The following is a 24,990-nucleotide window of genomic DNA, read 5'->3' as shown; positions in this document are numbered from 1 at the left end:
TTGGCCTCTGAGCACTGCTTTTGCAGTGTCCCAAAGGTTCTGATAGGAGGTGTTTTTATTCTCATTGGATTCTCTGAATTTCTTTAATCCATCCTTACTGTCTTCTATAATCCAGTCTTTTTTGAGCAGGGTATTGTTCAGTTTCCAAATGTTTGATTTTTTTCCCCTGCTTTTCCTGTTATTGATTTCCACTTTTATGGCCTTATGGTCAGAGAAGATGCTTTGTAATATTTCAATGTTTTGGATTCTGCTAAGGCTTGCTTTATGACCTAATATGTGGTCTATTCTAGAGAATGTTCCATGTGCACTAGAAAAGAAAGCATGCTTGGTTGCTGTTGGGTGGAGTGTTCTGTATATGTCTACGAGGTCAGTTTGGTTGATTGTGGCATTTAGATCTTCCATGTCTTTATTGAGCTTCTTTCTGGATGTCCTGTCCTTCACCAAAAGTGGTGTGTTGAAGTCTCCTACTATTATTGTGGAGCTGTCTATCTCACTTTTCAATGCTGATGGAGTTTGTTTTATGTATCTCGCAGCCTTGTCATTGGGTGCATAAATATTTAATATGGTTATTTCTGCTTGGTGTGTTGTCCCTTTAATCATTATATAGTGTCCTTCCTTTTCCTTTCTGATGGATTTAAGTTTAAAGTCTATTTTGTCAGAAATTAATATTGCCACTCCTGCTCTTTTTTGATTGTTGTTTGCTTGACATATTTGTTTCCATCCTTTGAGTTTTAGTTTGTTTGTGTCTCTAAGTCTAAGGTGTGTCTCCTGTAGGCAGCATATAGATGGATCTTGTTTTTTAATCCATTCTGCCACTCTCTGTCTCTTTATTGGTGCATTTAGTCCATTTACATTCAGAGTAATTATGGATAGGTATGAACTTAGTGCTATCACTTTAATGTCTTTTTTTGTGTGTTGTTGACAGTTTCTTTTGCCCACTTAATTTTATGTGCTAAGTAGCTTATCTTTATATATTGTCCTTTCCTCATATTTGTTGCTGTCGATTTTTTTCTGCTGAGTCTTTATTTTTTTCTTGTATTATATTTTGATGAATAGGATAGTTTGTCTCCTTTGTGGTTACCTTATTATTTACCCCTGTTTTTCTAAATTTAAACCTAACTTTTATTTCTTTGCATGGCCGTGTAATCTTCTCCATATGGAAGGTGTATGATTACATTTCTTAGTCCTTCTTTATTATTTTAATGTTGTCTTCTTTTATGTAATAACATTGCTGTTACCCTGTTTTGAGCTTTTTTTTTTTTTTTTTTGGTTTCCCTGTCTGGGTTGACTTCTGGTTGCTCTGCCCAGTATTCTAGTCTTGGGTTGATACCTAATATTATTGATTTTCTAACCAAAGAACTCCCTTTAGTATTTCTTGTAGTTTTGGTTTAGTTTTTACGAATTCCCTAAACTTGTGTTTATCTGGAAATGTCTTAATTTCACCTTCATATTTAAGAGACAGTTTTGTTGGATATATGATTCTTGGCAGGCAATTTTTTTCCTTCAATTTTTTAAACATGTCATCCCATTGCCTTCTTGCCTGCATGGTTTTTGCCGAGTAGTCCGAGGTTATTTTTATTGGCTCTCCTTTGTAGGTGACTTTTCTTTTATCCCTCACTATTCTTATAATTCTGTCTTTATCTTTGGTTTTGGCAAGCTGGATTATGTCTTAGTGACTTTCTTTTAAGATCTACCTTATGTGGAGTTCGATGAGCATCTTAGATAGATATCTTCTCATCTTTCACGATATTAGGGAAGTCTTCTGCCAACAAATCTTCAACAATTCCCTCTGTATTTTCTGTAATCCCTCCGTGTTCTAGTACTCCAATCACTCATCGGTTATTTCTGTTGATAGAGTCCCACATGATTCTTAATGTTTCTTCATTTTTTAAATTTCTTTTATCTGACTTTTCTTCAAATATATTAGTACCAAGTGATTTATCTTAGAGTTCAGAAATTCTAGCTTCTACTTGCTCAGTTCTGCTCCTCTGTTTCTATTGAGTTGTCTACTTCTGTAATTTTATTGTTAATCTTCTGAACTTCTGATTGCTCTCTGTCTATGGATTTTTCCAGCTTATTAAACTTTTCATTATGGTCCTGAATAATCTTTCTAATTTCTTCAATTGCTTTATCTGTGTGTTCCTTTGCTTGCTCTACCTATTTCCTCGTTTCCTGCCTAATGTCTTGAAGGGTTCTGTATATTAAACTTATGTATTCTGCATCTGGTATTTCCAGGAATGCACTTTCATCTAGAAGATCCATGGATTCTTTGTTTTGAGGGCTTGTTGAGGTGATCATGGTCTGTTTCTTTATGTGACTTGATATTGACTGTTGTCTCCAAGCCTGCTATAAGTTATTGTATTAGTTTATGCTTGATACTGTGTCATAGCTTCTTGCTTTGTTTTGTTTTGGTATACCCCAATGGATTGCTTGAGTGAGCTAGCCTGATTATTTTAACCTTTGGAGCTCTGGTGTCCTGTCCCCAGCTGGCTAGAGCTGTTATCAGGTATATCAGTCTAGGAGTCCATTCAGTTTTTTTTTTTTTTCAGGTCCTAAATGGAAGCTTTTATTGAGATAGTGGTATTTAAAAGAATTAAGTGTGTAGTACAGCTCAAAATCATGACTTCTGACCCCCAATATGTCAAAGAGCTAAAAATCACAAAGTCTGTTTAAAATTAGGAGCAAGGGAGTTCTTATTGAGGATAAAGAGCATCCATGGCCATAGAGCAGCCATAGCTAAGGGAAACACTAAGCAAGGTTCTAAATGCTCCCTGCTAAGTGCCCCCCAGGGGTAGGATTTTTACAGTGACTTTTATATAGAATAGGTTGACATTCTGAAAACAATTACATGATATGATTGATGTTATAAAATAGTTACAAAATAATAATGAGTCCTGGTCACAAGACCTTTACATATGATTGCTTACAGGAACGCATTCCATATATGAACACACCTTCCTGGGAGTGGTCTTAGCATAAAATATCTTAAGCAAGGCATGATCTTACATATGTACTTTCTGAAAACAAAACAATTTTAGGCAAAACATGGTTTCATCATGTACTTTCTTCTAAGAACAAAAATAATCTTAAGAAAAATGTATATTATCATATATTTCCTGCAACATTTTCTCCTGGCTTAAGCATAATCATATTCTTGCTACATCCCTTCTGTTACTTGTGAAACCAATATAGATGTTAATTTTAAACAAAGCAATACAAAGAGGAACAGAACTAAAATGAGTTTTGGTCTACTTCTTTGTGAACCCCTTCAGTAATGCTAAGCACCTTAAAACTTGAAGTGGTCTATCTCATTTCCTCCTTCTGATCTTGAATCTATCTGTAGAGATCCCTTGCCCACTATTTTAAGATTTTTTTATTCAGCATGGGCTTTTTGTTGTGTTGGTTTTAGATGACTGCTTGCAAGCTTTTAAGATCCCAGACATCCCTCACTAAAAAGCGGTAGCCAGGCACCATCTAGTTATCCACTCTTCACCATGCCATAGCTAAGACACTCTGCTTCTGTGATCTTCCTGCATGGGGAATGTAATGACCAAGGTCACATTAAGAGAAACAGCTTGGCATTCAAAAGGGCTTATTCAAGGAATAAGGCTGATATCTTCTGACGATTGTTTTTTTTTCTTTTTTTACAGTAAATAATCCTTTCATTACAAAATGTTAGAAAAACAGTCATATAAAATTTGATCAGTACAAAAATAATTCTTGCAATATTCCTTTTGTGACAAGTAAGGGTGTTTAAATTGTTTGACAAATGTGTTTTCTTTTTAAACACCAGAAGAAGTGCTTAAACAGAGAAGAAAAAGCGCTAAAATGGCTTTGTATATTAAACAAAACTAGTAGGAAATAAGGTTACACTTATACGATAAGACCATTAACATAAGAATAGCTACAATCACCAAACAAAGTTCATGATTTTTAGCAACTTGAATGAGGTTTTGATTGGTGATCTTGCGACTAGTTGTTTACTTCTGCACTATTCTGCTTCTGGTCATAAGAGCGTTTGAATTGTAGCTTAAGTCCTTCGGTAGACTGAACAGTCCTGAAAGGTGCTTTGGTCTTCTTAAGTTGGGATAGATGGATTCAGAGTTTGGCTTCTTCAATTTTGTTGCACATGGTTTGGTAAGAAGGACTAAATAGAATCCCTTCCAGTGGGTTTTTTTTTTTTTTTTTTTTTATCCATTCAATTTTCTTGTATGAATTCAGCTCAGGTTTCCAGGTGCTGATCCTCAAGTGTGTGGTACAGGCTCTGTCCTACAGTCTTAGAGGGGCAGGGGTGATTGGCATATATACCTGTATCTGATTGCAGCAGGGGGTCATGCTCTGAACAAGGCAGGGAGCTGAGAACCGACCTCCGAGTGTCTCTGAGGAAAGCGTGTCCTTGTTCCCTGAACCGTGCAGGTGGGTGTGTTCTGCAGACGGACCATGGGCACCCAGTGTTTTTGGTTGTGAGGACTGGGAGGTACCAGTTATCTTTGGACCCCTGTCGCGGGTGGCCAGGTGACCTGAGTGAAGCCACCAGTCCTTAGGTCCCTGATGTGGGTAGGTGAGGACCTTGTTTAATAAGCAAAGCAATGTCAAACATCAAACACCCACCTCTCCACCGCACAGCTGAAACGGTTGGAGTCCGCCAACAAGGGCCTATTCTCCCAAAATAGACCCACACAGGTCCGTTCAGAAGGGAAAGATGCTCAAAGTCCACGGATGGTTTATGCCTGGACAGGAGCTGCTTCTGTCCTGAGCTCCCCCGGTTAGTGGAGCTAGCAAATTATCTTTTCCTCCAATTATAAATTTTTTCCTTCCCCAAGGCTGGGAGGATGGCTCTAGGTGCTGAACAGTGCCTATCTCAGGCCCAGGGAATTCAGGCGCTGAAGCCGGCTTGGGGATGGGGGATGGGGGGCGCAGCAAGTTCTTAGCTTTTGCCGAGAGCACAATTCTTCTCAGGTTCCGGACGTGTGAGCAGGCTATGAGGCTGGCTGCTTCTTCCTGAGGAAACTATGGCCATCACTCTGGGAATGGTGCCTGAGGGCTCCCTGTGATTCAGGTCTGGTAACCCCTCTCTGCTTCTGAACAGTCTCTTCCTCCTCTTGCCCCTCAGTTCGTTCTCTAAGCTTGCCTTTGAAGCTCAGAGCTCCGAGCTTGTCACAAGTATATTTGTTTCAATTGTTTTTTCGGGTCTTTGCTGTGAAGAGGGCTCACGGGAAACGTCTGTCTATTCTGCCATCTTGGCTCCGCCTTCTGTGAGAATTTTTGTTATGTTAAGGTTTAAGGTGTAATCCATACTGAAGGATGTAGTCTTTGATCTTTATCAGTAAATGCTTCGAGTCATCTTCATTTTCAAAAAGCAATGTTGTGATATCTGCATATCACTGGTTGTTAATGAACCTTCCTCCAGTCTTGATGCCCCATTCTTCTTCATTTAACCCACCTTCTTGGAGTATTTCCTCAGCATACAAACTGAATAAGTATGGTGAAAACAACCCTGATACACACATTTCCTGATTTTAAACCACACAGTATTTCCCAGTTCTGTTTGAACGACTGCCACTTGTTCTGTGTACAGGTTCCACATGAGCACAATTAAGTGTCCTGAAATTCCCATTCTTCGCAAAGTTACCCCTAATTTGTTATTATCCACACAGTCAAATACCTATGCATCGTCAATAAACCACAGATAAACATCTTTCTGGTATTCTGTGCTTTCAGCCAACATCCACCTGACATCAGCAATGACGCCCTTCACTCCACAACCTCTTCTGAATCCAGCTTGAATTTCTGGCAGTTCCCTGTTGAACTATTGCTACAGCAGCTTTTGAATGATCTTCAGCAAAATTTTACTTGCATGTAATATTAATGATATTGTCAATAATTTCTGCATTCTGTTGGATCACCTTTCTCTGGAATGGGCACAAATAGGAATCTCTTCCTGTCTGTTGTCCAGGCAGCTGTCCTCCAAATTTCTTGGCATAGGCAAGTGAGTGCTTCCAGCTTTCTGTTTGTTGAAACATCTCAGCTGGTGTTCTGTCAACTCATGCAGTTTTGTTTTTCACCAGTGCTTTTAGCGTAGCTTGGACTTCTTCCTCCAACACCATTGATTCTTGATTATATGCTACTTCCTGAATTGGTTGAAAGTCGACAAATTTTTTTTGGTACAGTGACTCTCTGTAGTCCTTCCATCTTCTTTTGATGCTTCTTGCATTGTTCAATATTTTGCCCATAAAATCCTTCAGTATTGCAACTCATGGCTTGAATGTTTTCTTCAATTCTTTCAGCTTGAGAAATGCTGAGTGCGTTCTTCTCTTTTGGTTTTCTAACTCCAGTTCTTTGCACATTTCACTATGATACTTTGTCTTCTCTAGCTGCCCTTTGCAATTTTCTTTTTAGCTTTTTTACATGATTGTTTCTTCCTTTTGCTTTAGCTACTCTATGTTCAAGAGCAAGTTCCAGAATCTGTTCTGACATTCATTTTGATCTTTTCTTTCTTTCCTGTCTTTTGAATGACTGTTTGCTTTCTTCATGTATGATGTCCTTCAAGGACATCATAACTGAATCTAATTTAAAACTTACATCGATTGGGAAAAGCTTAATGAAGAAAGAGTTGCTGCATTGTGGTAAGAGTGTGCTGTGGCATTTTAAATTGCCCATCTAGCATTTCCCTCTGACCATATTGGAGGAAGCCACAAAAACAGCATCTGACACCCCTGGTGTAGGTTGCTAGTACCAAGAATCGTGGTTGTGTTTTTTGACCTGATAGTTGCCTAAAGGACCAGCACAAGGTCTTGCCATTGTTTCACCTGAGTCCATTCTATTTCTGTGGTGGCTTCCTGGTAGGCATTTGTCTGGGCTTTGGCCATTAGTGTTCAGTGTGTCAAATCTTGAGATGGTCTCTAAATTCAGGTGGGATATACTCCAGGTCATATTTTGGCTCTCGTGGACTTGTTTTAACTTTCTTCAACTTTAATTTCAACTTGTATGTGAGCAATTGGCTGTCTGTTCCGCAGATGACCCCGGCCTTGTTTTGACTGATGATATTGAGCTTCTCCATGGTTTCTTTCCACAGACTAGTCAATTTGATTCCTGTGTATTCCATCTGGTGAGGTCGATGTGTATAGTAGCTGTTTATACTAGCTTTATAAAATGGATTGGAGGTATAGCCACGTTTCTCTTTTCCATAGTTTAGAATAAATTAAATAATACTGCAATTATCTGGCAGCTGGGACTCTGTTGTGAAACCATCTGGTCTCTGGTGCCCTTTTCAATGGTATATTTTTTATCACATTTTCAGGCTCATCTGTGGTAATTGGTTTATTCAGGGCTTCCACTTCTTGCTTTAATTTTGGTAATTTATATTTTGCAAGCAAACCATCCATTTCCAGAAGTTGCCATAGGGTTGTAAGTACTATTCTTTTACAGTTGTTTCACAGGTCTCCATATCCATGATTAAAAACTGACTCTTATTCTACTCGTGCATATCTTTGCCATTTTTCTTTTTGCCTTTATCAGTCTCACATGGTATTTATCTAAATTATGGGTGTTTTCAATGAAATGCTTTTGGAGTTGTATCCCTGGTGATTTACTTCTGAAAAAAATCAAAAACCCAAAAAACCCACTGCCATTGACTCAGTTCCAACCCATACCGACCCTATAGGACAGAGTAGAATTGCCCAATAGAGTTTCCAAGGAGCACCTGGTGGATTTGAACTGCCAAAGTCTTGGTTAGCAGCTATAGCACTTAACCACTACACCAACAGGGTTTCCTCTGAAAAATCAGCCACTGAAAGCCCTATGGAGCTGTCATATAGGGTTGCTATGAGTGGGAATCAACTTGATGGCACATAACAACAACAACAAACAGGATAAAAAGGGACATAAAATTTAAATGTCCAAAATGCCTTGCTTTCTTTCTTCCCACTTATGGAAGGCAGGGTATCATTGAAGGAAATTAGGAGGAAATACGGTTTCCATTTCCTTGTAACAGGATTTTAAGTGTTGGTTATCTTACAAGGTTTGTTTGATGACCATAGTTTCATAGCTTTTACTTTCTATTAAAGCATAATATAAATAAAGAAAAATGTGCCGAAGAAAAGAAAGAAAAAGAAAAGAAAACTCTGTGGAGCACTGTTCTCCTCTGACTCATACAGGGTTACCATGAGTTTGAATCAACTGGATGGTGACTGGTAGGTTTTTTGTTTGTTTGTTTTTATCCTTTCCATTATGTATTAGTTTCTATTTGCTCAGTTTTAGCCCTTATCATTATTAGCTTCCTCTTTCACTTTTTGTGGTTTAGTTTGTTTTTTCTTTACTAATTTCTTGAAATGAGTATTAAGTGTATTTATTTTTAGTTTTTCTACTTCAACAATGAAAATACTTAAGATTTTAAATTTAATTCTGAGTAAGCTTGGCTTTTAATGTGAGTTGTTGAGGTTTCATTTTTTGTACGGATTGTGCTTTCAGTTTTTTTCTTTAATCCAAACTTCAGCACTGTGTTTCATAATTTCAAAGTAGTTAAGAAGTTCATAAATTTTATCCTTTTATTAATAATTTCTAATTTTGTTGGAATATTATCAGAACATGTGGTCTGTCAAATCCCTAATCTGTGCCCCAAGAACTTAATTTTTGTCGGTATTATATGGACAAATTAAAATAATGTATATTCTCTCTTTGAGGAATCTAACATTCCATATGCATCTACTAATTGACTTTCCTATTTTATTAAATTTGTCTACGTCCTTATTTACTATAACTTGTTCAATTTTGTAACGGGTATTTTAGAATCTCCTTTTTTAAATAATATTTTAATTTATTTAAAATAGATTAATTTATTTGTGATAATTCTAGATTCACAAGCAGTTGTAAGGAACAATACAGAGGAGTGACATCATCAAAAATGGTTGAGTAAGGGATGTCAAGTCTCCATCCCTCCACAAAAACAATTCATAAGCTAGCAAAACCTGTCAGGTTGAACTTTTACAGGACTCTGGAATCTAGTTTAAAATGTACATTAATTGGGAAAAGCTTAATGAAGAAACAAGGTGCTGCATTGTGGTAAGAGTGTGCTGTGGCATTTTAAATTGCCCACCTAACATTTTCCTCTGCCCATATTGAAGCAAGCCACAAAAACAGCATCTGACACTCCTTGTGTAGGTTGCTAGTGCCAAAGGGAGCAATACAGACCTTATTTTCAAGAATCGTGGTTGTGTTTTTTAAACTGATAGTTGCCTAAAGGACCAGCACAAGGTCTTGCCATTGTTTTACCCAAGTCCATTCTATTTCTATCGTGGCTTTCTGGTGGGCATTTGCTGAAAGTATTGAGTGTAGCAGCCTGGGGCAAACGATAAATCAGGACAAGTAATAGACAGAGAAGAAAAGCTTGGAAAAGAAGAGGTTGGAAAAGGAGATATGTAGGAGAATAAGGTCTTTTTAAGAATCCTCATATATATTGGGGAACTGAGTAGGCTATATGCAATCCAAGAGCTGAGCACATGCTCAGAACATGCTGGGTACATGCTTGACATCTCCTAAGCTGAGAATACCCTAAGTTTTCTCTTCTGGCTGACCTTCAGGCTCCATGCAATCAGGAGTGAAGGCCAAGACAGAGTTGTAAGTGGCCTGGTTAATTGTTGAATGAGTTCCTTAAGACACCACCAATGTGGAAAGACGGGGAGAATATTATTTTTTCTTTTGCATTTTTTTGGCTCCAGGCATTTAAGAAAGCTCCGTCAAAGCACTTGCTGACCACAAAGCTAACGGCACACAATTTAATGGACATATAGCAAAATACAGATTTTACAAAAGTAGTTTAGAAATGTCACTAAACAAACACACAACAACCTGCAACAAGCCCTAGTGAGGAGGGAGAGTCTGACTTCTAGGGTTGCCACGTCATATTATTCCAACTTCCCAGTTTTCAGAACATTTACCAGGCATGCAAAAAAAAAAAAAAAAAGAAAGAAAGAAAAGAAGAAGATGATGAAGATAAAGACAAGATGAAAGAAGAAGAAGGAGAAGAAAAAGAAAGTATGGCTCATTCATAGGAAAAAAGGAAATTAATAGAAACTTTTTTACCTCTAAGGAAGTCCAGGCAATGGACTTGCCAGTAAATGATTTTAAATCAACTATCTTAAATATGATCAAAGAGCTATAGAAACTATGGACAAAGAAATGAAGGAAACCAGGAAAATAATAACTCACAAAGAGAGACTATCCATCAAGAGAAATTACAAAAAGCAACCAAATAGAGACTTTGGAACTAAAAAGTATAATAACTGAAATGAAAATTTTATTAGAGGCATTCTATAGCAGATTTGATCAGTCAGAAGGAATCAGTGGACTTGAAAATAATTCCATTGACATTATCCTGTCTGATGAGCTGAAAGAGAAACAATGAAGAAAAATGAACAAAGTCTAAGGGACTTGTAGGACACCATCACTCATACTAAAATATGCATAATAGGAGTCCCAGAGGCAGAGGAGAGAGAGAAAGGGACAGAAAGAATATTTGATGAAATAATGACCAAAACTTCCCAAATCTGATTTAAGAAAATTCTAGACATCCAAGATGCTCAACTAACTCCAAGCAGGATAAACTCAAAGAAACACATTATAGTTGACATGTTGAAAGCCAAAACAAAGAATTTTGAAAGCAGCTAGAGAGAAGTCACACATCACATACAAGGGATTCTCCATAAGATTACAGCCAATTTCCCTTCAGAAACCGTAGAAGTCAGGAGGCAGTTGGATGACACGTAAAGTGTTGAAGAAAAAAAAAATGTCAACTAAGTGTTCTATATTCAGAAAAACTCTTCTTCAAAAATGAAGAAGCAAAGACACTGCCAGATAAACAAAAACTGAGAGAGTTCATTACCAGTCATTCTGCCCTACAAGAAATGCTAAAAGGTGTCTTTCAGGCTGACATGAAAGGATACTTCAGTAATGAGAGTTCTTTAGTCCTTTCTGGTGAAAGGGCCCTAGTCAATAACAGAAAGCATACAAAGAAATAAAGAACAATGGTAAAGGTAGCTAGATAGGTAAATATAAAAGCCAATATTATTGTATTTTTGGAAATGTCACTGCTATTTTTTTCCTGTATGATTTAAAAGACAAATGCGTAAACAATAATTATAAATCTATGTTACTGGATACACAATGTATTAAGATATAAATTGTGACTATAACAACATAAAGGGGGGATGAAGCTGTAAATGAGAAGAGTTTTTGTATACTAAACCCAGTGCCGAAGAGTACTAAATGGAACTAAATTGGTGTTAATTCATACTTGATTGTTATAACCTTAAGGTGTTAATTGTATTTCCCAGGGTAACCACTAAAAGAAAACAAAACAAAACAAAAAAATGAGAAGGAAATAAAAGTGGTATATTACAGAAAACCAATTAATCATTTGAAAAAAAAAAAACCAGTAAAGGAGGAATTCAAAAACAAAAAGATATAAGAAATATAGAAAACAGATGTCAAAATGGCAGGAATAAGTTCTTCCATATCAGAAATTACCTTAAATATAAATAGATTAAACTTTCTAATTAAAAGGCAGAGTTTGGCAGAATGGATTAATAATAATAATCATAATTACATATATATGTATATATATTTATGTATACTATCTAAAAGAAATTCCCTGTCTACAAGATCCAAAGACATAAATAGTTCAAAATTGAAAGGATGGAAAAAGACAAATAGGGTTGCCATGAGTTGGGATTGATTTGAAGTCACCTGGGTTTGTTTTTTTAACATTATGCTCAATGAAAGCTTTCCTCCTGAGATCAGAAACACAACATCTCTCCAGGAGCCAGCCAAGGGCCAGTCCTGAAGAAAGGCCTTTCTTGTGAATGGACAGAGTTTAAGTAGCCCAGGCCTGCTGAGTTAACCCTTTCCTGAACAAAAATTGCCACATTCTTTTTGTTTGTTGTTCGCATTTCTACGTTAATCTATCGCTTTGTCCTTTCCTTTACTCTCAACTGTTCTTTAACTTTTTGTTTATAGAGTGTTTTATCAGCAGCATATGGCTGAATTTTGTTTTTAACTCCATCTGGCAAGCTCCCTTTCATTTGAAGATTTTAACTTTATTCACATTTGGTAGAACAATTGCCATTTTATTTTAGTGCTTTAATGTAACTTCATGCTTATTATTTATTTTGTTCTGTTATTTACTATTTCTTCTCTTCCTTATTTTTGCTGGATCCCTGGTGGCACAGTAGTTAAGACCTCAGCTGCTAACCAAAAGGTCTGCAGTTTGAATCCACCAGCCACTCCTTGGAAACTCTGTGGAGCAGTTCTATTCTGCCATATGGGGTCGCTATGAGTCAGAATCGACTCAGTGATTAGTGTATATATATTTCTTTTTCACCGTTCGTTAATTTGGGCATTCTACTGTATATTTCCTTTCTACCAGTCTTCCCTTTTCCTGCTTGACATTCATATTCAAACATGTCTTTACTGTCTATGAAAATAATATACCAACTATTTCCTTGCCCAAATCTCCATTTTCTGTTTGCTGCCAACCCCAGGGATGAGACCTTTAGAATATGTTCACCTTCCCATTCTCCTCCCATGAGACTAGGTAAGAGATTTGACATGCTTTTCCTTCCCTTCTGTTCCTCCAACCTCCAACAACTAGGTTTATCTGAAACCATTTAGTAATTCTAGTTGTAGACAATAATTGGAATTTTCCTGGAACACATATTTTCTATTTCAAGAATTCTTATGTGGAAACCTTTTATCCTAAATTCCCAGGCAGAATATTACACACACATGCCATGAGATTTATTGATCAGCACTGTTTTCTGTATCTTTAGAGATTATTGTCTGTTGCCTGTGGAGAGGTTCCTGTTCAAATTAGGCACATGGATGAGGAGGCCTCCTCCTCCTTGCATTATCTGCAAACACCTTTCTTTCAGTCTAATGTGTGATGGACGTCTTGGCTGGGTGTAGGATTCTAGCAGGTGGTTTTTCTCTCTCGGTAATCGGTAGATGGTATTCCATGGTGGTCCAGCTTCCAAGGTTGCAGAGAAAAGGAAGGCCCAATATCAGTTTTACATATATATATTTTTTCCTTTTTAAGTAATTCAATTTTTCATCTGGAAGCTTGTAAGCGTTGCCAATGGAGTTCATGAGTTTTACCAGCATGTGCTTGGACATGCACCTTTTCTGAGAAATCTTCCCTGCGACTCGCTGAAGGTTTTCGTTCCTCATACATAAGTCTTTTTTTTCAATTCAGGAAAACAATTCCTTACTCTCTGTTTACTCTTTCTTCCATATGTCCCTGTCCCTCCTTTGGGAACTCCTATCCATGCATGTTAGTTACCCTGCATCTGCCCTCCAGCCCTCTTTTGAGTCTCCTAATGAGCTTCATCCCTTTATGTTTGGATTCCATAGTTTGACCTCTTTAAAGTGTTAAAAAGCAAAACGTCACTTTGAAAACTAAGGTGTGCCTGACCCAAGCCATGATCTTTTCAATTGTCTTGTATTCATGTAAAAGCTGGACAATGAAAAAGGAGGATAGGAGAATTGACACATTTGAGCTGTGGTGTTGGTGAAGGATATTGAGTACACCCTGGGCTGTCAGAAGAATGAACAGATCAGTTTTGGAGGAAGTACAGCCAGAATGCTCCTTAGAAATGAGATTTGCCTTGCTTACCTTGAACATGTCATCAGGAAAAACCAATTGCTAGAAAAGGACATCATGCTTAGTAAAGTACAGAGTCAGTGAAAATGAGGGAAGCTCTCCATGAGATAAACTGACACAAAAGTTACAACAATGGGCTCAAACACACCAACAATTGTGAGGGTGGTTCAGGACCGTGCAATGCTTCATTCAGTTATACATAAGGTGGCCATGAATGGGAACTGACTCTGGTAACTAACTAACAACTTCAACAATTTGAACTGTTTGTTCCACTTGACTTTCCATGGCACCAATGGCGACCAGCTCACCTATTCCAGTTTTCAACGGTGACTACCTTCTCCTTCAATTTGGCTACTGAATTCGGGGCTTGGAAATATTGTTTTTGTTGTTGTTGTTAGGTGCCTTCAAGTTGGTTCTGACTCATAGCAACTGTATGTACAAAAGAACGAAACACTGCTTGGTCTTGTGCCATCCTCAAAATCGTTGTTATGCTTGAGCCCGTTGTTGCAATCACTGTGTCAATCCACCTCGTTGAGGGTTTTCCTCTTTTTCTCTGACCCTCTGTCAAGCATGATATCCTTCTCCAGGGACTGATCCCTCCTGATAATATGTCCAAATTATGTGAGACGTCGTCTTGCCATCCTTGCTTCTAACGTGCATTCTGGCTGTACTTCTGTTACCGCTGAGAGAACAGAGGCCCTCTGGGCTCAGTGGGTCCTTGTCTTTCTCTTGTAAGAATACACAGAGAAGACAATTTTGGGTTCAGCTCTAACAGATTTATTTTACTTGTAACAAGTAAAAGGAGTCAGTGGGGTCTTATGCCTCTCCAAAAGACTGATTCAAAAAGGGAAGGCTAGGGCTTATATGGGTTTGGTGGAAACAATAGAGTAATGAATATTTAGCGGGTTTCTTTCAAAGGGTGGGTACTTCTCAGAATTGCAGCGCATACTAATTAGGTTACACATACATCTGGAATCCAAGACGGAACCCACAGATATTCAAAACGGAGTCCTCTTGGCAGCCCTTGCGCGCTGATCTTCGGCACTACACCACCATCTTTGGCAGGCTAAGGAAGGTTAAACAGCATTCACACTTTGTTCTTTTGCGCATGTGGAGCCTGTGGCGCGGGGGGGGGGGGGCACTAGAAAACACTAAGAAGGAGATAGTGATTCACGGGTTGTTTCAATCTTATGTTGGCAGGATGTGATTCCTGTTTTCCCAACTTCTAGATGGTAATCTTTTAACAACCCTTTATGTTCCATCAGCACAGTTAACCCTATCTGTCTCATTTCTTCCAAGACAGATTTGTTGTTCCTCTGGCAGTCCAAGGTTATATTCAATATTCTTTGCCAACACCGTAATTCAAAGGCATCAATTCCAATAGATAAGTGGTAACTTTGGTGAAGGATTAGACAGTACACCATATTGCGGAAGCCAGCACAACTTGTACAAGGCAAGGTCATGGAAGCTCCACAGATACATCCAAGCTCCCTGAGGGACCAAATTGCTGGGCTGAGGGCTGTGGGGACCATGGTCTTGGGGAACATCTAGCTCAATTGGCATAACACAGTTTATAAAGAAAATGCTGTACGTTCTACTTTGGAGAGTAGCATCTGCTGTCTTAAAAGCGTGTGTGTGGCCATCTGAGATACTCCACCAGTCTCACCCCTTAGGGAGCAAGGAAGAATGAAGAAAACTAAAGATGCGAGGGAAAGATTAGTCCAAAAGACTAATGGATCACATCTACCTGGGTCTCCACCAAACTGAGTTCAGTACAACTAGATGGTGCCTGGCTACCACCGCTGACTGCTCTGACGGGAATCACAATAGAGGGTCCTGGACAGAGCTGGAGAAAAATGTAGAACAAAATTCTAACTCACAAAAAAACTTACTGGCCTGTAAGAGACTGGAGAAACCCCAAGAGTATGGCCCTCGCACACCCTTTTAGCTCAGTAATGAAGTCACTCCTGAGGCTCACCCTTCAGTCAAAGATTAGACAGGTCCATAAAACAAAACAAGACTAAATGGGCACACCAGCCCAGGGGCAAGGACTAGAAGGCAAGAGGGAATAGGAAAGCTGGTAATAGGGAACCCAAGGTCAAGAAGACAGAATGTTGACATGTCGTGGTGTTGTTAACAGAGGTCATAAAGCAATATATGTACTAACTGTTTAATGAGAAACTAGTTTGCTCTGTATACCTTCATCTAAAGTACAATAAAAAAAGGAGTCAATTCTTCTTCAGTCTTCCTTATTCATTTTCCAGCTTTCTCATGTGTATGAGGCAATTGAAAACACCATGGCTTGTGTCAGGCACATCTTAGTCTTCAAGGTGACATCTTTGCTTTTTAACACCTTAAAGAGGTCTTTTGCAGCAGATTTGCCTGATGCAAATATTGTTTTTAGTTCCAAGAAATCTTTCTGGGGCTGTTTTTGAAAATCCTGAAGTACTCTTCTTTCTTGATCTAAGAGTAGTGTAGTGGTTATGAGCATGAGTTCTGGAGTCAAACTTAAAATGCCTGGGTTCAAATCCAGACTCAGCCTCCTACCAGCCATGTGACCTTGGGAGTTACTTAACATGTTTGTGACTCCATTTACCCATCTATAAAATGGGTATAATAGTGGAGTTGTTAAAGAGGATCAAATGAATTAATAGCAACAACAATAATGTCTCCATAATCTCAATTTTGTATATCTTACTCTCTGACCACAAGTTTCATCTTCCTAGCTGACTCCCTCTGGGACCCCAATCCTGATTTTATCCTTTGTTCCCACTGTCTTCACTCCCATTCTCATCCAGCTTTAATTCTACAATAATTAATTTTAACCCCTCCTTGTATACAGCTTAATTCCCCTGCCCTTTCTTAATTTTTACTTGCTTTACAAAACCACAACTCAGGTTATACCAAATTCTTCTCCTCCATTGCACCCATGCAGTTGATCATGGCTGGTGAAAAACACATCCAAGCTGATTGGTCCCACTTTAAATTCTATCCACAAACCTCCAGTGGGTCCTTACAGCTGCCTGCCTATCGTCCTAAACTTTCCTTCATTCTCCCCTCTCCTTATTTCTCAATTCTAGAAAAATAACCCCAAGGTGGGAAAGCCCCCACCTTGAGTTGAAACTGGTGAATTGAGAACCGTAGTTTTTCATAATGCTCCATTCTGGAGTTCTTCTAGCATCCTATGCAATTTGATTTTTGCCACAAGACATTGAAAGGAGAGATTAGCAGAGTGCTTAACCTATCTGAGTGTTAGACTGATTTGAGCAAGATAGAAAACCATCTGGCCATGTTTTGAAATGGCTGTTGACCCTTTTCTCAATGGGATCTCTCCCGGCACGCTTTCTCTGGGCTTCAAGGAACACCTTGTGATGGATCACAGCGTTCCTGACTGGGTTGCATTTGCATAGGTTTCAGGGAAATGTTGAAAGTGATCCACATGGGGAGCAAAACTGACAAGAGGTGGGGCACCCTGTCTTACCAGGAAGAAAAATTAGGGGTTTGAAATAAATGAGCTCCTCAACAGTAATGCTCCATGGTTTGAAATGTGTTCAGGCAATTAAGGAAATACAGTTTTTGAGTGAAAGAGTTCTCCCGTGCTTTCTCCAGCATATTAATCAGTGTATAGTCATCTGGAAATACCACAAGTGGATGGCTTTAACAAAGAGAAGTTTATGTCCTCACAGTCTAGTAGGTTACAAGTCCAAATTCAGGGTGTCAGCTTGAGAGGATGGCTTTCTCCCTCTGTAGGTTCTGGAGGAAGTTTCCTTGTCATCCATCTTCCCCTGGTCGAGGAGCTTCTCAGGCACGGGGACCCTGGGTCCAAAGGATGTGCCCTACTCCCAGTGCTACTTTCTTGGTGGTATGAGGTCCCCCTGTCTCTCTGCTTGCTTCTATCTTTTATATCTCAAGTGATTGCCTCAAGACAAATTCTAATCCTGTAGGTTGAGTCTTGTCTCACTAACACAACTGCCGCCCATCCTCCCTCATTAACGTCATAGAGGCAGGATTTGCAACATACAGGAGAATCACACAATACCAGGAATCATGGCCCAGCCCAATTGATACACACATTTTTCGGGGGACATAATTCAATTTATGACATTCAGGAAGGAAATCAAGCCACAAAATACCTAGACTTCTCAGAACTCTGTAGTCATGCTCATTGACAAATGCATTTTTACAACATGGTTATTCTCCTTGCATTCTTTACTGTTGCCCAGAATTTCTCCACCAGGAGGCCACTCTGCTCTGGAAGGGAATTCCCTGTGTATCAGCAGCCTTCTGTATCTGGGAAATGGTATGAACAGCCAGATCACCTTGGGCAAAACTTTTCAGGGCCTTATGAAAAGTGGCTTTCAAAGGGACATGCCAGCTGGTCTAGGACTTACTCATGTGGCACGTCAACCCAGCCTTGAAGATGGTCCTGCAGAATGGAACTGGGGAATAAACAAAAGCACATAGCTTTAAACTAGCAGAGTGCAAGGTAAAAGCCAAGTTGAAGAGCTGAGGCAGGATGCTGGATTGTATCCTCTCTTGTTTCAGCTGTTGCCACCAGTGGATGGTTTTTACCTCAAACAGAGTTGTTTAACTGGGTGATTCAGACGACAGAATTGTACGTTCATCTGTGTGCTGTAGACAGATGGGTCCTTCCTTTCTGACCCTTGCTGGGAACTCTCAGGCTTGAGTCCAACTCAGAGACCAGAAAGCAAATGTGGAAAGGGTCAAAGTGCCACATGTCTCCCGACAACATCTAGTAGCTTTATTCTAATGTGCTTACACTTCGGAGATGAGAAACTGCAGCTGGGTATCAGGAGAAGCATGGGAAGAATTGAGGTGAGCCCTCCTTCTTGGACATTTGCTAGAAGAGGGTAACGCCATTCTGGGTGTCTGAGCACCGGACAACTTGGAGAACCCAGGCTTTCTCAATCCTTGGGCAGATTTAAAGAAAATGTCCTCTCTGGGTCTTACCACCCAAAATGTCTGAGGCAGTTGCTCCCATGATTCCAGTGTACAGCCAGAGCTGAGAACAGCCAGACTCCCTCCAAGCCTTCGAGGCACCGGGAGAGAGGGGACATCTTCCAAGCCCACCGGTATTCTTAGATTTTATTTCCTACAATTGTTTCTTTCTCTGGTGTCCCTGGGCTGGGGAAGATATGAATATTAGTCAGGGACAAGGTGCTTCCAAACATTTTAAATGTTGCCCTTACTCTTAAGAAGAAAGGAACCATCCCAAGAGCCCTGTAGGTGGGAAGACTGGGTGGAGGCTGGGGACTGCCTCTAGCTAGCACCGTGTTGCGCCCAGTCAGCTTCCTTCATGTTGCTCATGAATCCCCCAACTCTCCGTGGACAATGTGGCTTTAGATTTGGGGCCACAAAACCACACTATTCCCTGACCCCCCTCCTCCTGCTTTAGATAGCTGAGAGACAGTTCGTGCCTGCAGAACAGATACAATTACCCAGGATAAAGTCCTGGCATCTGACTAGGGTGAAAGGTAGAAACACAGAAAGATGTCCAGTGCTTGCAGCCATTTCTCATATTATCTCTACTCAACGAGAACTGGGGGCCGGTGGGTGTCACTCCTCCATTACGCTTACCTTTCTCCTCCTCTGTGAAGGTGGGGGTCAGGGTGGCAGGAGTGCTCCTAGAGCAGAAGACCCTTTACCTGGAAACATGAAGTCACGGGAAAGGAGATCCCCCTACTCCTCCGACCCCAGCATCACTGTTTTACTTGAATGAACGTAAGAATATCTGTTAGGGCTATCATTGGCTCCCCCATTGCCGTAGAGTTGATTCTGACTCATAGCCACCCTATAGGACAGAGTAGAACTGCTCCATTGGGTTTCCAAGGAGCAGCTGGTGGATTCAAACTGCTGGCCTTTTGGTTAGCAGCTGAGCTCTTAACCACTACACCACCAGGGCTCCCTCTCTCTGGGTAGATATAAATAGTTATTCATGCTACTTCTCTTTGTCTAAATACTTCAGTATGTGTTTCTTAAAAATGAGGACATTCTCTTACATAAGGTTGTTATGTGGTTGTATTTGCTAAGGTGGTAGTGTACATATTTACCAAACGGTTTGTTGCTTGATTCATATCTTTTAAATAATTAGGTATAAATTGTGTAGGTCTTATTTGTAATCTTGCCCAGGACCCTGCAATGTTAAGCGTGGACCTTGCTGTCTTTGAGGGAACTTCTTTTCCTAGCAGTTTTTTTGAGATAAGCCCTCTGTTTGCTGGATCATGTCTATCCATTAGTTTTTTTTTTTTTCCTTTTTTTTTTTTATTATTAACTTTTATTAAGCTTCAAGTGAACGTTTACAAATCCAATCAGTCTGTCACATATAAATTTACATACATCTTACTCCGTACTCCCACCTGCTCTTCCCCTATTGAGTCAGCCCTTTCAGTCTCTCCTTTAGTGACAATTTTGCCAGCTTCCCTCTCTCTCTATCCTCCCATCCCCCCTCCAGACAAGAGCTGCCAACACACTCTCAAGTGTCCACCTGATATAATAAGCTCACTCTTCATCAGCGTCTCTCTCCCACCCGCTGACCAGTCCCTTTCATGTCTGATGAGTTGTCTTCGGGGATGGTTCCTGTCCTGTGCCGACAGAAAGTCTGGGGACCATGACCGCCGGGATTCCTCTAGTCTCAGTCAGACCATTAAGTATGGTCTTTTTATGAGAATTTGGGGTCTGCATCCCACTGATCTCCTGTTCCCTCAGGGGTTCTCTGTTGTGCTCCCTGTCAGGGCAGTCATCGATTGTGGCCGGGCACCAGCTAGTTCTTCTGGTCTCAGGATGATGTAGGTCTCTGGTTCATGTGGCCCTTTCTGTCTCTTGAGCTCCTAGTTGTCGTGTGACCTTGGTGTTCTTCATTTTCCTTTGCTCCAGGTGGGTTGAGACCAATTGATGCATCTTAGATGGCCGCTTGTTAGCCTTTAAGACCCCAGACGCCACATTTCAAAGTGGGATGCAGAATGTTTTCATAATAGAATTATTTTGCCAAATGACATAGAAGTCCCCTCAAACCATTTTCCCCAGACCCCCGCCCCTGCTCCGCTGACCTTTGAAGCATTCATTTTATCCCGGAAACTTCTTTCCTTTTGGTCCAGACCAATTGAGCTGACCTTCCATGTATTGAGTGTTGTCTTTCCCTTCACCTAAAGCAGTTCTTATCTACTGATTAATCAATAAAAAACCCTCTCCCTCCCTCCCTCCCTCCCCCCTTCGTAACCACAAAAGTATGTGTTCTTCTCAGTTTTTACTATTTCTCAAGATCTTATAATAGTGGTCTTATACAATATTTGTCCTTTTGCCTCTGACTAATTTCACTCAGCATAATGCCTTCCAGGTTCCTCCATGTTATGAAATGTTTCACAGATTCGTCACTGTTCTTTATCGATGCGTAGTATTCCATTGTGTGAATATACCACAATTTATTTACCCATTCATCCATTGATGGACACCTTGGTTGCTTCCAGCTTTTTGCTATTGTAAACAGAGCTGCAATAAACATGGGTGTGCATATATCTGTTTGTGTGAAGGCTCTTGTATCTCTAGGGTATATTCCGAGGAGTGGGATTTCTGGGTTGTATGGTAGTTCTATTTCTAACTGTTTAAGATAACGCCAGATAGATTTCCAAAGTGGTTGTACCATTTTACATTCCCACCAGCAGTGTATAAGAGTTCCAATCTCTCTGCAACCTCTCCAACATTTATTATTTTGTGTTTTTTGGATTAATGCCAGCCTTGTTGGTGTGAGATGGAATCTCATCATAGTTTTAATTTGCATTTCTCTAATGGCTAATGATCGAGAGCATTTTCTCATGTATCTGTTGGCTGCCTGAATATCTTCTTTAGTGAAATGTGTGTTCATATCCTTTGCCCACTTCTTGATTGGGTTGTTTGTCTTTTTGTGGTTGAGTTTTGACAGAATCATGTGGATTTTAGAGATCAGGCGCTGGTCTGAGATGTCATAGCTGAAAATTCTTTCCCAGTCTGTAGGTGGTCTTTTTACTCTTTTGGTGAAGTCTTTAGATGAGCATAGATGTTTGATTTTTAGGAGCTCCCAGTTATCGGGTTTCTCTTCCTCATTTTTGGTAATGTTTTGTATTCTGTTTATGCCTTGTATTAGGGCTCCTAGAGTTGTCCCTATTTTTTCTTCCATGATCTTTATCGTTTTAGTCTTTATGTTTAGGTCTTTGATCCACTTGGAGTTAGTTTTTGTGCATGGTGTGAGGTATGGGTCCTGTTTCATTCTTTTGCAAATGGATATCCAGTTATGCCAGCACCATTTGTTAAAAAGACTATCTTTTCCCCAATTTACTGACACTGGGCCTTTGTCAAATACCAGCTGCTCATACATGGATGGATTTATATCTGGGTTCTTAATTCTGTTCCATTGGTCTATGTGCCTATTGTTGTACCAGTACCAGACTGTTTTGACTACTGTGGCTGTATAATAGGTTCTGAAATCAGGTAGAGTGAGGCTTCCCACTTTCTTCTTCTTTTTCAGTAATGCTTTGCTTATCCGGGGGTTCTTTCCCTTCCATATGAAATTGGTGATTTGTTTCTCTATCCCCTTAAAATATGACATTGGAATTTGGATCGGAAGTGCGTTAAATGTATAGATGGCTTTTGGTAGAATAGACATTTTTACTATGTTAAGTCTTCCTATCCATGAGCAAGGTATGTTTTTCCCCTTAATTATGTCCTTTTGAATTTCTTGTAGTAGAGCTTGGTAGTTTTCTTTGTATAGGTCTTTTACATCCTTGGTAAGATTTATTCCTAAGTATTTTATCTTCTTGGGGGCTACTGTGAATGGTATTGATTTGGTTATTTCCTCTTCGGTGTTCTTTTTGTTGATGTAGAGGAATCCAAGTGATTTTTGTGTGTTTATTTTATAACCTGAGACTCTGCCAAACTCTTCTATTAGTTTCAGTAGTTTTCTGGAGGATTCCTTAGGGTTTTCTGTGCATAAGATCATGTCATCTGCAAATAGTGATAACTTTACTTCCTCCTTGCCAATCCGGATACTCTTTATTTCTTTGTCTAGCCTAATTGCCCTGGCTAGGACTTCAAGTACGATGTTGAATAAGAGGGGTGATAAAGGGCATCCTTGTCTGGTTCCCGTTCTCAAGGGAAATGCTTTCAGGTTCTCTCCATTTAGAGTGATATTGGCTGTTGGCTTTGCATAGATGCCCTTTATTATGTTGAGGAATTTTCCTTCAATTCCTATTTTGGTAAGAGTTTTTATCATAAATGGGTGTTGGACTTTGTCAAATGCCTTTTCTGCATCAATTGATAAGATCATGTGGTTTTTATGTTTTGTTTTATTTATGTGATGGATTACATTAATGGTTTTTCTGATATTAAACCAGCCTTGCATACCTGGTATAAATCCCACTTGATTATGGTGAATTATTTTTTTGATGTATTGTTGGATTCTATTGGCTAGAATTTTGTTGAGGATTTTTGCATCTATGTTCATGAGAGATATGGGTCTATAATTTTCTTTTTTTGTAATGTCTTTACCTGGTTTTGGTATCAGGGAGATGGTGGCTTCATAGAATGAGTTGGGTAGTACTCTGTCATTTTCTATGCTTTGAAATACCTTCAGTAGTAGTGGTGTTAACTCTTCTCTGAAACTTTGGTAGAACTCTGCAGTGAAGCCGTCCGGGCCAGGGCTTTTTTTTGTTGGGAGTTTTTTGATTACCGTTTCAATCTCTTTTTTTGTTATGGGTCTATGTAGTTGTTCTACTTCTGAATGTGTTAGTTTAGGTAGGTAGTGTTTTTCCAAGAATTCATCCATTTCTTCTAGGTTTTCAAATTTGTTAGAGTAGAATTTTTCATAGTAATCGGAAATGATTCTTTTAATTTCATTTGGTTCTGTTGTGATGTGGTCCTTCTCGTTTCTTATTCGGGTTATTTGTTTCCTTTCCTGTTTTTCTTTAGTCAGTCTAGCCAATGGTTTATCAATTTTGTTAATTTTTTCAAAGAACCAGCTTTTGGCTTTGTTAATTCTTTCAATTGTTTTTCTGTTCTCTAATTCATTTAGTTCAGCTCTAATTTTTATTATTTGTTTTCTTCTGGTGCCTGATGGGTTCTTTTGTTGCTCACTTTCTGTTTGTTCAAGTTGTAGGGACAGTTCTCTGCTTTTGGCTCTTTCTTCTTTTTGTATGTGTGCATTTATCGATATAAATTGGCCTCTGAGCACTGCTTTTGCTGTGTCCCAGAGGTTTTGATAGGAAGTATTTTCATTCTTGTTGCATTCTATGAATTTCCTTATTCCCTCCTTGATGTCTTCTATAACCCAGTCTTTTTTCAGGAGGGTATTGTTCATTTTCCAAGTATTTGATTTCTTTTCCCTAGTTTTTCTGTTATTGATTTCTAGTTTCATTGCCTTGTGGTTTGAGAAGATGCTTTGTAATATTTCGATGTTTTGGACTCTGCAAAGGTTTGTTTTATGACCTAATATGTGGTCTATTCTACAGAATGTTCCATTTTGCTAGAAAAAAAAGTATACCTTGCAGCAGTTAGGTGGAGAGTTGTGTATAAGTCAATGAGGTCAAGTTGGTTGATTGTTTTAAGTAGGTCTTCCGTGTCTCTATTGAGCTTCTTACTGGATGTCCTGTCCTTCTCCGATAGTGGTGTGTTGAAGTCTCCTACTATAATTGTGGAGGTGTCTATCTCACTTTTCAATTCTGTTAAAATTTGATTTATGTATCTTGCAGCCCTGTCATTGGGTGCATAAATATTTAATATGGTTATGTCTTCCTGATCAGTTGTCCCTTTTATCATTATATAGTGTCCTTCTTTATCCTTTGTGGTGGATTTAAGTCTAAAGTCTATTTTGTCAGAAATTAATATTGCTACTCCTCTTCTTTTTTGCTTATTGTTTGCTTGATATATTTTTTCCATCCTTTGAGTTTTAGTTTGTTTGTGTCTCTAAGTCTAAGGTGTGTCTCTTGTAGGCAGCATATAGATGGATCGTGTTTCTTTATCCAGTCCGTGACTCTCTGTCTCTTTATTGGTGCATTTAGTCCATTTACATTCAGCGTAAGTATAGATAAATAAGTTTTTAGTGCTGTCATTTTGATGCCTTTTCATGTGTGTTGTTGGCCATTTCATTTTTCCACATACTTTTTTGTGCTGAGACGTTTTTCTTAGTAAATTGTGAGATCCTCATTTTCATAGTGTTTGACTTTATGTTAGTTGAGTCGTTATGTTTTTCTTGAGTTATGGAGTTGTTATACCTTTTTGTGGTTACCTTATTATTTACCCCTATTTTTCTAAGTAAAAACCTAACTTGTATTGTTCTATATCGCCTTGTA

General features: G+C 39.2%; 1 protein-coding gene across 1 annotated transcript in view; it reads left to right on the top strand.

Moving 5' to 3' along the window:
- The first annotated feature begins 18,435 nt into the window (after positions 1-18,435).
- IL1R2 (interleukin 1 receptor type 2) overlaps positions 18,436-24,990 on the top strand; it is a 96,796-nt gene continuing 90,241 nt past the window's right edge. Inside the window, exon 1 of the mRNA XM_049856329.1 lies at positions 18,436-18,490. Within this exon, the coding sequence (XP_049712286.1) occupies positions 18,444-18,490 (47 nt within the window). The 5' untranslated portion in view covers positions 18,436-18,443. The remainder of the gene's footprint in view (positions 18,491-24,990) is intronic.

The sequence above is a fragment of the Elephas maximus genome, chromosome 17 (genome assembly GCF_024166365.1).
Source record: "Elephas maximus indicus isolate mEleMax1 chromosome 17, mEleMax1 primary haplotype, whole genome shotgun sequence".
NCBI lineage: Eukaryota > Metazoa > Chordata > Mammalia > Proboscidea > Elephantidae > Elephas > Elephas maximus.
This window is presented reverse-complemented; position numbering and strand designations above follow the sequence as displayed.